Below are 16,318 nucleotides of genomic sequence, written 5' to 3'. Positions count from 1 at the left end.
TATTCTTGTTAATCTCAACAAATTGGTATCAGAGCATAGTTGAAATGGTCAGTTCAAGTACAAATTGGTATCAGAGCACTGTTGAGAATTGTTTCACTCCCGTGGATGTAGGCATTTTGCCGAACCACATAAATCTTGTCTTATTTACCCTTTCTGCCATTATTATTGATTTCTTGTTCTGGTTAATCTCAACAAATTGGTATCAGAGCACTGTTGAGATGGCTCGTTCAAGTACAAAATTCGAGGTATCAAAGTTTGATGGTACAGGGAATTTTGGGTTATGGCAGTCTAGGGTAAAGGATTTGTTGGCATAACAGGGTCTTCTGAAAACTTTGAAGGCAAAAAAGCCAGCTAATCTGGAAGAGGCTTATTGGAAGGAGTTGAAGAAGCAGGAAGCTACGGATGTGTTACATGCTAATGACTATTATTATAGTGAAGGTGATGTTCTAGCGGTAACTAGTAACAAGTTCGAACATTGTTTGGATTTGTTGGGCGTTTCTAGGTGCTAGATGAGAAGGTGGTGAGGGGCGCTGTGGTGTTGGGCAGCGCGGATACCAGGAGGGGTCGTGGACCTGGTATGGTCGGACGCTTCAGGATGAAGCGATTCATGAACATGCACTGGAACGTTTGATGCTGCGTTGTGCGTGTTGCTAACTAGTGGCGATAGCTGGTTAGTGGAGCATTGGGCAAGGCACACGGGTTCAGTGTGACTTTGCAGGGGCGCTGTTGTATTAGGGGCAGCGTGGATACCAGTGGACAACCGGCGATGCCACCGACGACCCATCATCATCGCAAAAAAAAAAAAAAAAAAAAAAAAATCTAACAAAATGACTGACAAATGACATGCAAGACCATATTTGAAAACAAAAGAAAAAAATCAGGCTAACAGAGTAGTTTAATAATTACCTCTCAATATTCCTCCTCTTCTCGTTCTTGATTATCTGCCGGTTCCACAGTTTCTTGCTTCTTTTTTTTTTTTTTTTTTTTTTTTTTTTTTTGAAAACCTCAGTTTTTTGCTAATTCTCCATATTTCCAGTATGTCGGAGTTGAGTGGACAAGTTACAAATATATCTTTATGAAGGCGGGTGGAGAATTTGGCGCTGATACTTCTGCGCCATCTTCTCCACCATGTTTTAGCTTTTTGCTACAGTGTGCAGGGCGCTGCATTCGTACGATGAACGTCCTTTTGTCCTTTTTAGCTACATTTTAAAATCATGAAAATTATAAACAAAAATATAACATTACAATTACATAAATACCTATAGTAATAAATCTAGAAGAAACATTGATAGTAAAGTTTTTTTTTTTTTTTTTTTAATGATTTTTGTAAGTGTGATTAAGAAAGAGAAGAGGGAAAGAGAAAGAAAAGAAGAAGAAAACAAATTCGTTAAATAGGAAAAGATAGCAATTCAAAACTTGGTAGTGATAGTGCAGAGATTATGTCTAAAATGAACAAAATTTAGCTATGGGTATTGAATTTTTTTATGTCACAAAGAAAACTCGGTGCTACTACCGGAGAGGCTAAGAGTGTGTACGAAATAAACTCTGTTATAGTCCACAAATTACTTAAGAAAGGTAAATCGCATGAGAATACTCTATACAACTCGTTTAACTAAAAAAATATTTGATAATAATCAAACTCATAATTGTAAATTGTAATTGGAATATTTCAGTTTAGTTGTTATAGTGTCTGTTCGGTTTGAACCGAATCGTGGTCATAATTTGTTGGAGAAGAAAAATAAATAAAATATTTATTTTAAGGGTAAATATGTCCATTTAACATTTCAGGGAGGAAAATAGCCACTTGAATAATTGAAAGGGAAAAAATACTATAAGGCTCTGTTTGGCAACGATAAAGCTAGGAGCTTATAGCTTATTTTAAGCTACTAATAAGCAATAAGCTCTGTTTGGTAATGTTCTCAAAATAAGCTCCTAGCTTAAAATAAGAGCTTATTTTGGAATGCTACTTTAGGTAGCGTTTCAAAATAAGCTACTAGCTTCCTAACTTTTTTTCCATCTTTACCCTTATTATTTTAAAGTAATGACATATTTTAACCTTATGAATTAAAACTCTTTCTCTTCCCCTATCCCAACTTTCACGTCAATCCCTTCATCTTTAGCTTATTATTATTATTATTATTATTATTATTATTATTATTATTATTATTATTATTATTATTTTTAAATTAGCAATATGGCTTCACGCCAATCTCTTCATCTTTAGCTTATTATTATTATTATTATTATTATTATTATTAAATTAGCAATATGGCTTCAACCAATGACAATATTGCTACTTCATTATGGGATGCTAGACGATCACGATCATGCTAATAGTTTTATTTTAAAAAATGTTTACTTTTTTTTTTTTGGAAGACGAAATGTTAAATTTTAATATGTAAACAAACTAATTTAAATTTTATGAGCATTCAAAAAAAATTTAAATTTTATGAAGATGTCTTTTTTAGTCTTTTTACATTTATCTGCTTATCAAAAAGCTAATTTTACCAAACACTTTCAATCATAACAGCTAGCTTAACAGCTCTTCAATTTTCAGCTCCGAGCTTATAGCTTTTCAGCTTTCAGCTCCTTTTCAGCTATCAGCTCCTAGCTTATAGCTTTTCAGCTAGGTTTGCCAAACAGAGCCTAAGTATATAACACAGGGAAAAAAATGTTATTTTCCCTTTTTTAAATGTATATAACATAACTATCCAGATTGTATTACGTTATCAAAAGTTGGTTACTCGAAAAAATCAAGAACACAGGTGTCCTAAGAGGTCGAATGTTCTTGAAATTCATTGGACATTGGCGCATAAGATCATACGTCATGGAGGATTGGAGGTTCCATATTCCAATTTCCAAACCTCTCATCAGTATTCATATCCCACACAACATTTTTGTTTTGTTTTGTTTTGTTTTGTTTTTTGTTGATACATTTGTAAAATTCGAGTTATCCCATTAATCTCTATATATCCACCTTCTTTAATTTCTACATACAAAGAGTCTTCATCTCATCAGTCCAGATATCTTAGTAAACTCATAATTTTTATTGAGATTCAAACTTTGATTGAACTAATTGAGTTCGGATATGTTTTGGCATTCTTTAGTCACTGCTTATTATATATTCCTCTGAGGATTGCTCCTTCTCCCCTCTCTTTACTACGTGAAGAATCGTTGATGCCTAGTTGACACTGCCACTTTCGTTTGTTTGTCTTACACAAGTACATACGTGTACATGAATTGAAATTGTTATCCGGAATAAATGCTTTTTTTTTTCTCCTTTTTTCATGGTACTATATAAAGTTTGTAGGGATGCTTCCGAAAGTTAACACTAAAACATTCATATCTTAAGGGCCACAAAGCCATTAAATAGGAAAAGACAAGCAATTCGAAACTCAACAACAATAGTGTACGTAGAGATTATATCTAAAATGGATAGATCTCAACAATTTAGGTATGGGTGTGGACTTTTTTAAGGTTACAAAGAAAATCCAGTGCTACTACCAGAGAGGCTAAGAGTGTGCACGAAATAAACTCTGTTATAACTCACAAATCACTTAAGAAAGGTAAACCGTATGAGAATACTCTATACATACAACCGATTTAATTAACTAAACAAATAGTTGACAATAATCGAACTCATAATTTTTTAGCATGAAAACCTCAAATTTTGGTTATTGAGTTATATGGCATGTGTAAACTGAATTCTTCAATTATATTGTTGTTACTTGTTATGTCTATTTTTGACCCGTTAATTAATTTCAAAGGCGGTGATTTTGGTTCGTTAATATTCTATTAGTTGCACGTGGGCAAAAAAATCAATAAACCCTAAAATGGCAAGAGGTAAAAATAAACATTTGTCTCTTCACTTAACTTCATGTTTGAACTCTGAGTTCTAATAATCCAATTACCTTAAAGTTTTACAAGTCTTTAAGACATAATTAATTGAGTGGCAACTCAGCCAAATTGACCAAATAATTAACTTAATAATCACAATATTTTAACTTTCTGTGAGAGCTCAAAACTGCCTATTGATTTTCTTGATTTGAACCGATTGACCATGCATGCACAACATAAGTTGAATTACTTTACGATAATTTTTTGTCGATTAAGGTCACCTTCAGTGTTCTTACCCGGCCCGTTCACAAACTCCAAACTCCAACAAAATATAATATGCCATTCTCCCTATCTTCTATGTAGCAATTAACTGATTCGTTACAAGATGCAGCAACTAGCTACTGTTTTATATATGATGAGTGGGGGGTGAAAAAATGAGACAGTGACAGAATAAATCATGTTCGACAGGTAAGAGGGAACCGAAAACGTGGGCCACAACGTAGGAACACGACATCATTGCTAGCCATATATATAGTTCATATCGAATCCAACACTTATCATCACTTGGTAATCTGATCTGTATGCATTTGCTTTATTTATTTCTTATTTTTTGGTGCAATATATGTTGAAAACCTTCCAACAAAATTGTGCTATCATGTTAGGGATACGATCATATGGATGACAGTTTTTGGAGAACAAAAGATGATATGATGCCGCCTTCAACATCAAATGTAGCTTTCTATATTCCACCTGATTGGCTTTCAATTCCCACATACTGCACACATGAACATATATAATAATACAACATTCTTGTGACCCTCCCCCACACTAATAAGATTCCATGTCAACTCCACAAGAGAAATCAACTATTACCAATATTGCAGAAGACGCTAAGCGCTAGTTAGGCGCCCGACTGGCCCGGGTGTGTCTAGAGCTGCCTAGGCGGTCTAGTAATTCGAGAAATATCATCTTCACTTTTTCCACTCAGGGCTGTGAGTTGTTAGACTATTATAATCTTACAAACTAGTCAACTACATATGTTAGATGGCTAGTTGAGCACATTGCTAGAGGAATATACTAAATGAGCAACCGAGCAGACAAAAAATACCACTCAGCCTAATTGGGTGTTGACTCAGCCTAGTTGGACGCCAACTAGGCAAGAGTTAGACGTCCAACTCGGCACCTAGCTAGGGCGCCTAGTCGACCAACCAACTAAAAGGTGCATAGGGCTGAAATCGCCTTGCCTAGGCTGATTTTTACAACACTATCTATTATTATAGTTTGGGTCTGAAATTGTACGTACTCTATCGTCTTAACTAAAAGTTTAAATTGATAGTTGAACAATACGTTTATTGTATATTCATATGTTATTATCAAACCCTTATCATTATTCCTAAAACCATATAGCTAGTAAGGAAAATGCAACTTGTAGTCAATGTTACCGTACCCAGATCGTACTACTAAGTCAAAACCTACAGCTAGTAGCGAATGCATGTACAACTTTATTTCTTTATACTTGTGTAGCAATTAGCCTCTGACAGAATGTTAGACTTGACCCACATTACGATTTAGTATAGTATTGTCCAGAAGGTTACTCAGTGCCAAGAAAAGATTGAAGTAGCTATCAAACACACTCACACAAGCACTAGCAAACAAACACAAAAGAAGAATAATTGAGAATGAGAAGTGGTCCTTAGCTTACTACACATCCCTCTCTGGCTAGCTAGCTCCCACTTTCACCAATTCTCATATAAATATGCATGATGGGCGGGCAAGTTGCAGGAAGATGGGGAGAAGTGGTTCAATGGAGGAGGACTTGCTACTGCGGGATGAAGACAATAAGAAGAGGAGAGGAGGTAGGAAAGGTGGAGGAGAGAATAGCGGCGGCGGCTATGGCGGCGGATCAATGAGGTGTTGCCAAGTTGAAAAGTGCAGTGCTGATCTGAGCGACGCTAAGCAGTACCATAGGCGGCATAAGGTCTGTGAGCACCATGCTAAGGCGCAGGTCGTCATCATCGCCGGACTCCGGCAACGTTTTTGCCAGCAATGCAGCCGGTAATTATATTACTTTCATTGTACTGTATTCTTTCAGTATTGGGTAGTCACATTATATAAAATTTACTGCAAAACAAATTGTGGGTTGACTGAATGGTTGGTTGTGTTTCTTTAACGTCACCGGCCGCCGGCCGGCCAACTTTAACATATGACATTTCCTTAATCTTCAAGAAAGTCATTTTATCATGGCAACCAGCAAAGTTGTTGGCTTGGTAACCACGAGAATTCTGTTAGTCAGAATAGTTTGATATGCTAATTTACTTTTTTTTTGTGATCTTTTGTAACTAAGATCACAAATTAAAATTGGGGTTTAATTTATTTCATTATTCCAAAGGCTGAACCCCAGCCCTAAGGGTCTCCACACCCCGATCCAACAGAGCATTTGGGAGGATGTAAACTCGATCTCTGGTCATTATTTCAAAGTTTCACCTCTATGATCAGTTGAGCTACCCATGCGGGCGTTTAATTTATTTCATGCATATAGTAGCGGTGGGTTTTTTGGTAAAAAAAAAAAAAGGACATTTTATTTTGGGATTTGGTGATGATTGCATGCAGATTCCATGAGGTGGGGGAATTCGATGATGCCAAGAGGAGTTGCCGGAGGCGTCTGGCCGGACACAACGAGCGGCGGAGGAAGAATTCCGCGGCGGATTCCCATGCAGCTGAAGAAGGCACCAGCCGCGCGCAAATAATTCAAGTTGATGAACACGGAAGGATATGATTCATATATGTAATATATATATGAATATCAATATCAATATGATATAACTAATAATAAGATAATACCCGCAGCTTTCATATAATAAAAATGAGGTTATATATATATAGCTTGGTTGAATTGAGGCTTACTATATATCTGGTGGTGTATTTTACTTGTGCAATTTATTATGTATTAATTTTTATTTAAATAAAATAAAGTTTGAGATTTTGTCGTTGCGACACAATCATACGATTTTGTATAATCGCATAATCGTACAAGTGTATTTTTTATTGTACTCGCGTGGTGCAAGAAGTATCAATGTCTATACTTTTCATAAAAAATTTAAGATATGATTTGCAAATTATTATAATTTAAACAAGTTAATTTTTTGATTTATGAAAAAGCCAACAACGTAACTGCTACTAAGATGTGCGTTTTGAGGAAAATTTGCCTTGTAACCTAGGCGGCAAATGACTGTAAGGAGGTAAATCAACTTAGGTTGGTTATAATTGACCGAATTAAACCAACAGAATTAATAGATAATTCTCACCGAGAGTCAAAATTGAAACTTTGTAATTATTAATAACAAAGAAGTTACTTTCAAAAAATAACAAAGAAGTTGATTATGCCGAGTATGATGGTAAATGCCTAATTTGTTTCCTATGTAGCATTTTCAAATTAAATTTTGTGCCCTATGTATCCTTGCCCTACTTACATTCTATAGATAGAGTACATATTGTTTGGCAATGCCAATTCAATACACCTTACCCTACTTAACATATTCTATAGAGTACATATTGTTTGGCAATGCCAATTTAATACACCTGAGTACGTCTTGCCCTTGCTAAATTTCCCATTCAATCACTCTCAAAATATTTATTAAGGAAATTAAACAATACTCTTTTTATTCCACATTATTTGTCAATTTGTCAAAATCCCTATTTAATGGTCAATTAATTGACCAACTTTAAATTTAAATGTGATAAGTATATTTTAAAAAATAAAATGTTAACGAGTATACATTAAGTATCAATTAATTTTTAAAAATAAAAAATTTAAAAGGATTGCACAACTTGTATGTGAAAAGAGTTATTGTAGCTAACTTGCTTCTTGAAGTATATTGCGTGGAAGAAGTCAAGCTCTTGAAAGATAAGGAGGGAATGAGAAGACTAGTGAGAAACATCCCCGATTGTGCAAAAGAGGACTAAGAATGTAATAGTATGTTTCGATTCATAGGGAGTGAGAGGTTTGTGTTGATCGAGAACGTAACCATGTCCGAGTGAAGCCATTATATTGTTGATGGTGAAATTACATATAATACTCCGTATATGATAGTGAATATACACTATCTTACTACATGCTGAGCGTATAGTACAAAGTCCTTTGCACTTTTCGATCAGACCCAAACTCTTTAACAACGCCATGGGGCGCACAAGTCAGGATAAAGATTGGTTAGGTTACCTATGCAAATCGATCATGATCGACCACCGAACATACATTGGCAAATGCAAGTCATTCGAAACTCACATCCCTAAGATAATAAGACTTACATCGACATTTGACATTGTCCCTTTTGTTGTCGTGTTTGCGAGAGACACGTGAAAGACATGCTGAGAGGTCGACATGTATCCCTAAAATCTTTATGCACATTTATTGCACTTGGAAGAAGGGGAGAGATCAAACACTCCGAGAGGTACTCGTATTTCCCAATCTTGTTTCACACTTGAGAATTAATACTAATAATATATAATAGTTTTACATTATCAAAATTACACAACATCTAATAATATAAATAAAAATATGACAATATGACAGGAGCAATCCTTAGTCAAATTGGTCAAACACTTAACTTAATAATTATAAGATTTCAAATTAAACTCTATTGTCCAACTATGAGCTAATTATAAGATTTCAAGTTAAACTCTATTGTCCAAATATGGGCAATGTAGTATTCTCGATTTTAGTCAATCAAGACAACATTAAGGGTCAAACTTTTTTTTAAATGATTTATAACATTTATAAATTTAGTAATACAAATTATACACATGTAATTTACTACTAATAATAATAAATTAAATATTAAAAAATTGGAAAGTTAGGTAATTTTCAGTATTATTACATACAAAAAAAAAAAAAAGGATGAAAGCAGTATATATATATATATATATATATATATATATAATGGTGGAGGAAAAAAAAGTGAAAAATCTTGCGTCTAGTCCTCCCCTTTCGTCTCTTTCTCTTCGTAGAAAGCGAAGAGCACAGTTTACATATACATTCTTATCAATTTGCCCTCTCCCAATTTTGCTTCTTCTTTGAATATCTCCACTTATATGTATATAGATTACAAATATACGTATGCGTATATGTTGATATGTGCATATAGATGACGGAGGGAGGAGCCAATAATCTGTAAAGGCAAAGCGTGGGCGCAGAGAGGAGGGAAATGCCGGCGCAGAAGCGCTATTCGTCGAATTATCAGGACGAAGACGATGATGAGAGCTTGTATCAGCCCCAACACCGGCGGAATCAACGGCGCCGTGGGAAGCAATCTCGACGTCGCGGTGGTGGCGGCGGGGAACAAAACCGAGCTCCGGAAGACGAGCTACAGCAACAGCAGCAACGAATCCAGCTAGAAACGGGAGAGCAGGAACGGGCGCAGCTGGAGGAGCAGGCGCCCAATCATGATCAGGAATCAATCAGAGAATCTTCTGAGGATGGTTACGTATTTAGTGAAGAATATAACACACATCCACACACGCACCCAATCTGTATGTGTTTGCGAATCGGTGTACATATATACACGAATCTGTGTATATATGTATGCTTGCTGAGCTGCGAATGTGTGTTTGCATTTTGGTTCTGCTTCTGGTTTGGCAATTGATTTTTCTCGATTTGATTTTCAGATTCTGATGGGAGTGGAACTGATCCTGAAGACTTTGACGAGTAAATCCTTTGTTCTCATGCCATATATGTATCCCCATTTACATGCACGTGTTATTTTGTTTTCGAGATGCCAGTTTGCTGTTTGTTCTGTTGTTTGCTTAGTTCGAGGTCTCTGTTATGCTATTGGGGTTGTTTCATTCAGTGTTTATTTTAAAGTTTGATGGTTTCTGAGGGGAATTCTGTTTATTTTTGTTGCATGAGTCAAGTTTCTGAATTGGGCATCTGTGTGGGGTTTTTTTTTTTGGACTGATTGAGGTTATTTCTTTTGAAGTTATGATCTTTTGACTGTTTTGAGTGTGATTTCAAAATGTCAAGAGTTTACATGTACTCATTCTGCTTGATTTAATGTGCATGAAGGTATTGCATGATATAATGCTATTTCTTGCCAGTGCTGATAATGCTTTCTATATACATGTGATTGTGAATATGGAAACCCTACTGGGGTTTTGCCTTTAAAGCATATAAGCATATACTTCTTTGAATTCTTCTTTCCTTTTTTTTTTTTTTTTTTTTGTGGATCACATTCTCACAGTTTTTCATTTGTGTTTTCCAATGTCATGGAGAAAAGGATAGTGCTTAGAGCAGTAGAACTGTTTAACATTATTTCTGCAAAAATCATTCTAGAATTGAATAGTTGCATTCCATGGTCATTAGCAAACCTTACATTAATGTGAGGGTTCACCTAGAGATTTTGTTCATGTGTAGAAGACTAGAAGAGCCCAACAACATTGTATAGTTCTCATGCTTCCATTAATTGCACATAGCTGCATACCAGCATATGTGCAACTGCAAACAGTCTTTGGTGTTAACTTTTGGTAGTTTTCTTGTGCTGGATATTATGTCTCTGATTTATGTTCACAACTCTCAAGTATAATTTGTGGACATTCTTGCTCAAGTTCAGCTAGCTTTAGTTTCTAGGTTGCTTTATTACATACTTGCTACAATGCTCAAGGTTGATGTTGATTGATATTTTATAGATGATGGGGCTTTTCCTTTGCCTGTTTCTTATTAAACTACTATTGAGTATCTTCACTATACCTTTTAGTTATTTAAGCTTGTTTACATTCTTAATATGAAACAAAATGTGCAAAAGAAGCCATAGGCTCTGGTAGAAAAGGTGCTAGGGCTCAAAATATTGGAGGATGGGCATTTTCAGAATCTTTAGTTGGTATTCTTGGGTCTTTTTGATGCATATTTTTCATGGCCATACTCTAAGCATAAATTTGCCTGAAAATTTTTAATTGCTACTTAAAACTAGGAGCTTTTTTCCTGAAATCAAACTAGTTTTGTATTTGATATTCATAGAAAGGTAATAGGCTTTGTTGGAGATATCATAAATATCTTGTATTTGCCTTATTCTTGTCTTCTGATGTCAAAAGTAAACCATGAGGAAAGAACAGTATAGTGTTAATCTCATTTCTTTTTTGCTTTTTCAGTTTAGTTGTTTATTTAAGCAACACTCTATACCACATTATATCAGTCTTGTTAGACATATCACTTGGAAGTGGCTTCTAAAATATGATCTCTCTTCTTACAAGCAGCCTAAGTTGATATTTTCTTTTTGGCACCGCTATAAGTGATTTCCAGTGTATATATAAAATCTTTTAACGAGTAAGGAGGTTTTATTAATATACACCAACAGTCACCAAGGCTTTTACATCTGGTATGATGTCAAGTATATTCTGCAGAGTATTAACTTTGGAAAACTATTGCAATCAACTTTACACTTTTAGTGCACTTAAAATTTAATTGGCTAAGTTAGTAGCTCAGAGTTACCTTTCCCTTCTCTCTTTCTTTCCTTGGAAAAGTAGTTGTATTTATTTACTGGAATTGTTACATAGGATTTCTGGAAAGGCACATATTTAAGCATAGGGATGGCACTACCATTTCTTAATTTGACTTATATGTTTGAATCTTATCTATCTATTTTGTACATGGCCTCTCTTCTTCCTTGATACCTTAAGAGTTTTCTTACTGGGATGGTAAAAGTCAACAATTATGCAAAGCAATGTCTATAGTCACAGTTATACCTTTTTAATTGAGGAATCTGCACTTCATTCAGTCTCTTGAACCTTGTGGTTTTTGAAAAAAACAAGTGGATAGAGGTCTGTTGAACAAAATGAGACCATTTGTCTTCTTATGACAGTCTTCTGGCAAAAACGTGCATTATTATTAGGATAATATGTAGCTTCTGTTTTCCCGTACCTTTTTTTTTGTCTGTTGAACAAATACCAGGTCTGTTGAACACTAGTTTAGCAATGTCTATAGTCACAGTTATACCTTGCTAATTGAGGAATCTGCACTTCATTCAGTCTCTTGAACCTTGTGGTTTTTGAAAAAAGCAAGTGGATAGAGGTCTGTTGAACAAAATGAGACCATTTGTCTTCTTATGACAGTCTTCTGGCAAAAACGTGCATTATTATTAGGATAATATGTAGCTTCTGTTTTCCCATACCTTTTTTTTTGTCTGTTGAACAAATACCAGGCTGTAAGCTGTACTTTTCAGCCAGAGCCAAAATGAAAAAAATCAGAATGTCATATCCCTTCTGTTATCATTAACCAATAAATACATGAATATTTCTGCATTGTCTGTGTGTGTTTGCGTCTTCTTTTTCTTAACAGAAGATTCATGCATTATTTCATATGTGTCTTGGTTATTCATTTTCCTGAACCTTATTTAAGTTTCACTAATAATTGGGTATTTGTATTAATTCACCTTTTGCAGGTTGATTTCTGTGTCACGATCAGATATTCGTGGCAATGTACAATGCCCAATATGCCTAGGTACTCAGACATTTATCTTTTATTATTTTAAAATTTAAATATATACTATTATAAATTTTTGCATTTTTGCTAGAGTTGTGATGCAACTTTTTTTGAGTACTTGAAGCTCGTAGAGGTGTAGAATGCCTGCCCCTATTTGTCCAAGTATTGTTGGCTTTTTATGTAAGAACCTTTTTTCCCTGTCCAACAGTAATACTATTCCAGGGCATTGATACGTAACCTGTATTCATTGTTCTGAAAATGTTCTTCTATTTCTGTCTGTTGCTATTAAACACTTCTCAAGTTTTATCTACTTTTGCAGTTCCCCCATATTGTTGTTGTATGGGGCATGGGGAAGAATGAATTTTCATGCGATGCTGATTTTTTACAGTTGGTCCAAAGGAAAAAGTTGTATAATCCAAAACAATGATATTATACCATTTCCAACCAACCAGATACCTCTGCTACTAATATACTCCTTGAGGGCTTGTCATGAAACCAATTATATTAATATATTGAGTGAGTTTCCATGGTGGAAGTGGATGTTTTTATATGGTGAAATCTTGGTTTAGCAAATCTTCTTCAATGTTCACATGTAGTGTTTTTATGATGAGTTATATTCCAACTCTAACCTTGTTTAGCGGTTCATTTACTCAAAAGTCAACTTGTTTGGTGATTTATTCGGAGTACTATGAAAACATAGCAACTTTTGCTTTTTGATCTTTTCCTGCATGGAATGCTGGTTCTGAACATGGTGGTTGCTTCCTGTCACTATTATCGCCAACATGGGTGGTTGCTATTAGTTTTTTGCTAAACATTTTGTTCAGGAAACCACAATTGTGTAATTTAGTATCTAAACATTGGCAGCACCTCCATTCATGGCCAGGTATCATCAAGAGAACTCGTGTTGTGATGGGGTGCCAACACCGTTTTTGCAGGGAGTGCATTGATAAGTCAATGAGATTGGGGTATGTAACATCGTAACACACTTCACTTAGTTTTTAATTGTGTTTTATTATCGAAGAATAAACATCATTTATGGGCCAACTAGTTATGCTTGAGGATTTCCATATGTTAACACTCCAGTTCATATTGTTTACTGTAATAACCCATTTTTAGGAACAATGAGTGTCCTGCTTGCCGCATACACTGTGCTAGTCGGCGTTCGTTAAGAGACGATCCCATCTTTGATGCAATAATTCAGGCAATATATCCAGATGTTGAGAAGTACGAAGAGGAGGTATATCTTTACTTGGAATTAAGCCTGTAATTGTCAATACCATCCCTTCCCCTAAAGGGGGAAAAATGTAATACACAGAAAATTTCTTCCTTCATTCCCTAATTACTGTTAACGTTCCTCTGCTGTTGAATACTTCATTTCAGGAACTTGTGTTTCATGAAGAGGAGAGAGCACTTAATCAGCAGGTCAGATCAGTCTCAATTCCTACACCGTGTAAATGATGGTGCATGCAAATTGCTTATAATTGTTATCAGTAAAATCTCCACCTGTGGCTTTTGCTGGTCCAGATCTTCTAATTCTATTGACCGGATAACCCCCCAAAAAAATCCCATTGCAGATTTCACCTTTATAAGTGGTTAAATTGTATATTTTACAAACAGATAAATATAAGAAAATCAAAATATGGAGTATAACAGTAGTAAAGACGTGGTATGGAATCATGGACTGATGTTTTCTCTCTCAATGATTAGTTCTAGCAAAGTGGGTTAAATTTTTCTTCCATACCTCATTGATTTGCAGTTGGTCTGCTACACCTTTCAGTTTCAACAGATGTTAGTTTTGGTTGGCTGTGCATCAAAGAGTTTTACTGTTTGATCTTGATTCCTGACTTCTGATGAGTATCTCAAAATGTTATTCACAGATCCAAGCGTCCATTGCCCAAATTTCTCAACGACAATCGGAAGCATTAAACAAGAGGCGGAAATTGAATAAAGATCTGATTACTACATCTACACCCAGAGGATCTCGTAATTATCAGAATGCTTATTCAAGGAGAAGAAGAAACAGCCAGACCACTGAACTTCACCAATCCGATCATAATGAGAGTGAAGATGATCCTGAGCACAAATCTCCAACCGATGAACATGGGACACAAATCAAGCCCAGGAGACGCAACAGACGCACAGAAACCCCATCCAACCAGGCCTATCCATCACCATCAGCCATCAATCCAGAAGATGGACGCAGGGAAAATTCTGCTGAAAGAATCAGAGAAAATCCAGATGATTCCTCTGGACATGTTGCACCTGTACTAAAGCCAGAAGCATTTACTTGGGGTCGAGGTGGTGTGAGGAGTCATGTCCGACATGGAAGTGCTGGTAGCAGCAGAAATGTTCATGCCAACCGGTTATCCAAGTTAACTAATTATCTTAAGAGTGGACAGAGAAATGAATCCCAGGTACAGTACTAGATTATTCTTGTGTTGTTGACTTGAGAATGATTGCTCGTATTATCATTTCATTTCTGCATTATAATAAGTTGTCTTTTCATTTTCCTTTTACTACAGCAAGACGCACACCTTCAGCTTGTTTCCTTGAATGTAGAAGAAACACCGAGTTTGGACAAGCCCTACCTTTGCTGTGATTCAAATTTGTCAATTAATGACATCCGTGAAGTAAGAATCCTTAATGCACTATACTGCCATTCATCAATGACCCATTCCAATGCACACAAGACATTTTTGAAATAATATTCTGAGTACTAATAATGCCTTTCAATCCAAATTCTGACCAATAGATTCAACCTGCTCATTTTATGCTACACCACTACCTGGCAACTGTATATTTGTTGTTCACCTGTGAATAATTTTCAATCCAAATGTGACCTTATACGCGTGTGAATTATTTCTTTTGGTTCAGCATATTGCTCGTGAGGTAAAATCACAGGCAAACGACATTGAAATAGTGTCGTTGGAGGAGAAGGGCAATGAAAATAGTCCCACTCAGAACTCATCAAACTCGTCGAGTGAGCTGCAAATTTTGCCAGGCCAAGAAACCTTGGCTGGGATTCAATCCAACTACCATTCTAGCAAGGACTTGGTGAGTGTTCATCAAAATCCTAATCTGGTTTCATTTCCTTGGAATTTTAGCTTCTTTTTTTCACTCATGTTCCCATGTTTGCTCTGCAGACCCTAGGATACATGCAAAAGAAGACCAACATATGCATCATGGATTAAGATTTCACTACCTAAAGCAGCAGAGGGATCATCAATAGGAAAAATGGGGTTTTCTCTTTCGTTTATTTGGTGACTGAGGAGATCTGTCTTGATTTTAACTTTCAAGAAAGATATTTTTCTGTGTTTTGGTTGGTGTTTTTTTTTGTTTTTTTTTTTCTTTGTTTTATATTTGGAAGATGTATATTAATTTTACAGCTGGGTTTAAGAAGAAAAATTTAGCCCATATGACATGCCCAGCTACTCCAAATTGCTATAGATGTTAAAACAATGATCTTTTATCTTTAATCTATGTATTAATGTGAATAGAACATCAATGGATTGTCAATCAAATTTTATGTATTTCATATACTATTCTTCAAAACAAATTAATAATTTAATTATCAGTTTGCATGTGAAACTATGGTGATACTTATTTTTTCGGTTTCCCCAAGGTTGAATTCATTTAAGATGATCAAGGATTGAAAAAAAAAAAAAAAAGAAAAGAAGAAGATATTTTTATAATTTATGGTTGTGCATTGGCATTTAGAGAAAAAGAATTTTCAATTATCTTTGAATTTTAGGATGACAAAACCATTTTATTACAAGTACATTAATGCATTAATTATATGCTAACAGCAATTAAACCATTTTATTACAAGTACATTAATACAGTAATTAATGCTAACTGCAATTAAAAAGAAAAATATGTTTTTACCTCTTAGAATTATCCTTCCTTTGATATTATTACTCGGTAAAAGAACCCAATAAATAATATTAAAAAAAAAAGGTAAAAATATGTGTGAAACTGTCTCACGGGTCATAATCCGTGAGACGGGTTAAATGA

The 16,318-nt window shown here is 35.2% G+C and overlaps 2 protein-coding genes across 3 annotated transcripts; both read left to right on the top strand.

The window, feature by feature from the left end:
- Positions 1-5,596: 5,596 nt before the first annotated feature.
- LOC109155830 (squamosa promoter-binding protein 1-like) lies at positions 5,597-6,817 on the top strand. The gene is made up of 2 exons (XM_019303497.1): positions 5,597-5,892; positions 6,448-6,817. The coding sequence occupies exons 1-2, from the start codon at positions 5,624-5,626 to the stop codon at positions 6,611-6,613; spliced, it is 435 nt and encodes a 144-aa protein (XP_019159042.1). The 5' UTR covers positions 5,597-5,623; the 3' UTR covers positions 6,614-6,817.
- Positions 6,818-8,779: 1,962 nt separating this feature from the next.
- Positions 8,780-15,841, top strand: LOC109155815 (putative E3 ubiquitin-protein ligase RING1a). 2 transcript variants are annotated; one of them, XM_019303471.1, is made up of 10 exons: positions 8,780-9,312; positions 9,499-9,538; positions 12,264-12,322; positions 13,188-13,269; positions 13,421-13,541; positions 13,685-13,726; positions 14,182-14,718; positions 14,827-14,934; positions 15,179-15,358; positions 15,448-15,841. In XM_019303471.1, the coding sequence occupies exons 1-10, from the start codon at positions 9,039-9,041 to the stop codon at positions 15,493-15,495; spliced, it is 1,491 nt and encodes a 496-aa protein (XP_019159016.1). In that variant the 5' UTR covers positions 8,780-9,038; the 3' UTR covers positions 15,496-15,841. The 2 variants fall into 2 exon arrangements, with proteins under 2 accessions (XP_019159016.1, XP_019159015.1); XM_019303470.1 differs by having other exon boundaries at positions 8,791-9,363.
- Positions 15,842-16,318: the final 477 nt, after the last annotated feature.

Source organism: Ipomoea nil, unplaced genomic scaffold (genome assembly GCF_001879475.1).
Source record: "Ipomoea nil cultivar Tokyo-kokei standard unplaced genomic scaffold, Asagao_1.1 scaffold2704, whole genome shotgun sequence".
Classification (NCBI taxonomy): domain Eukaryota; kingdom Viridiplantae; phylum Streptophyta; class Magnoliopsida; order Solanales; family Convolvulaceae; genus Ipomoea; species Ipomoea nil.
The sequence above is the reverse complement of the archived record's forward strand: the minus strand, read 5'-3'. Positions and strand labels throughout refer to the sequence as shown.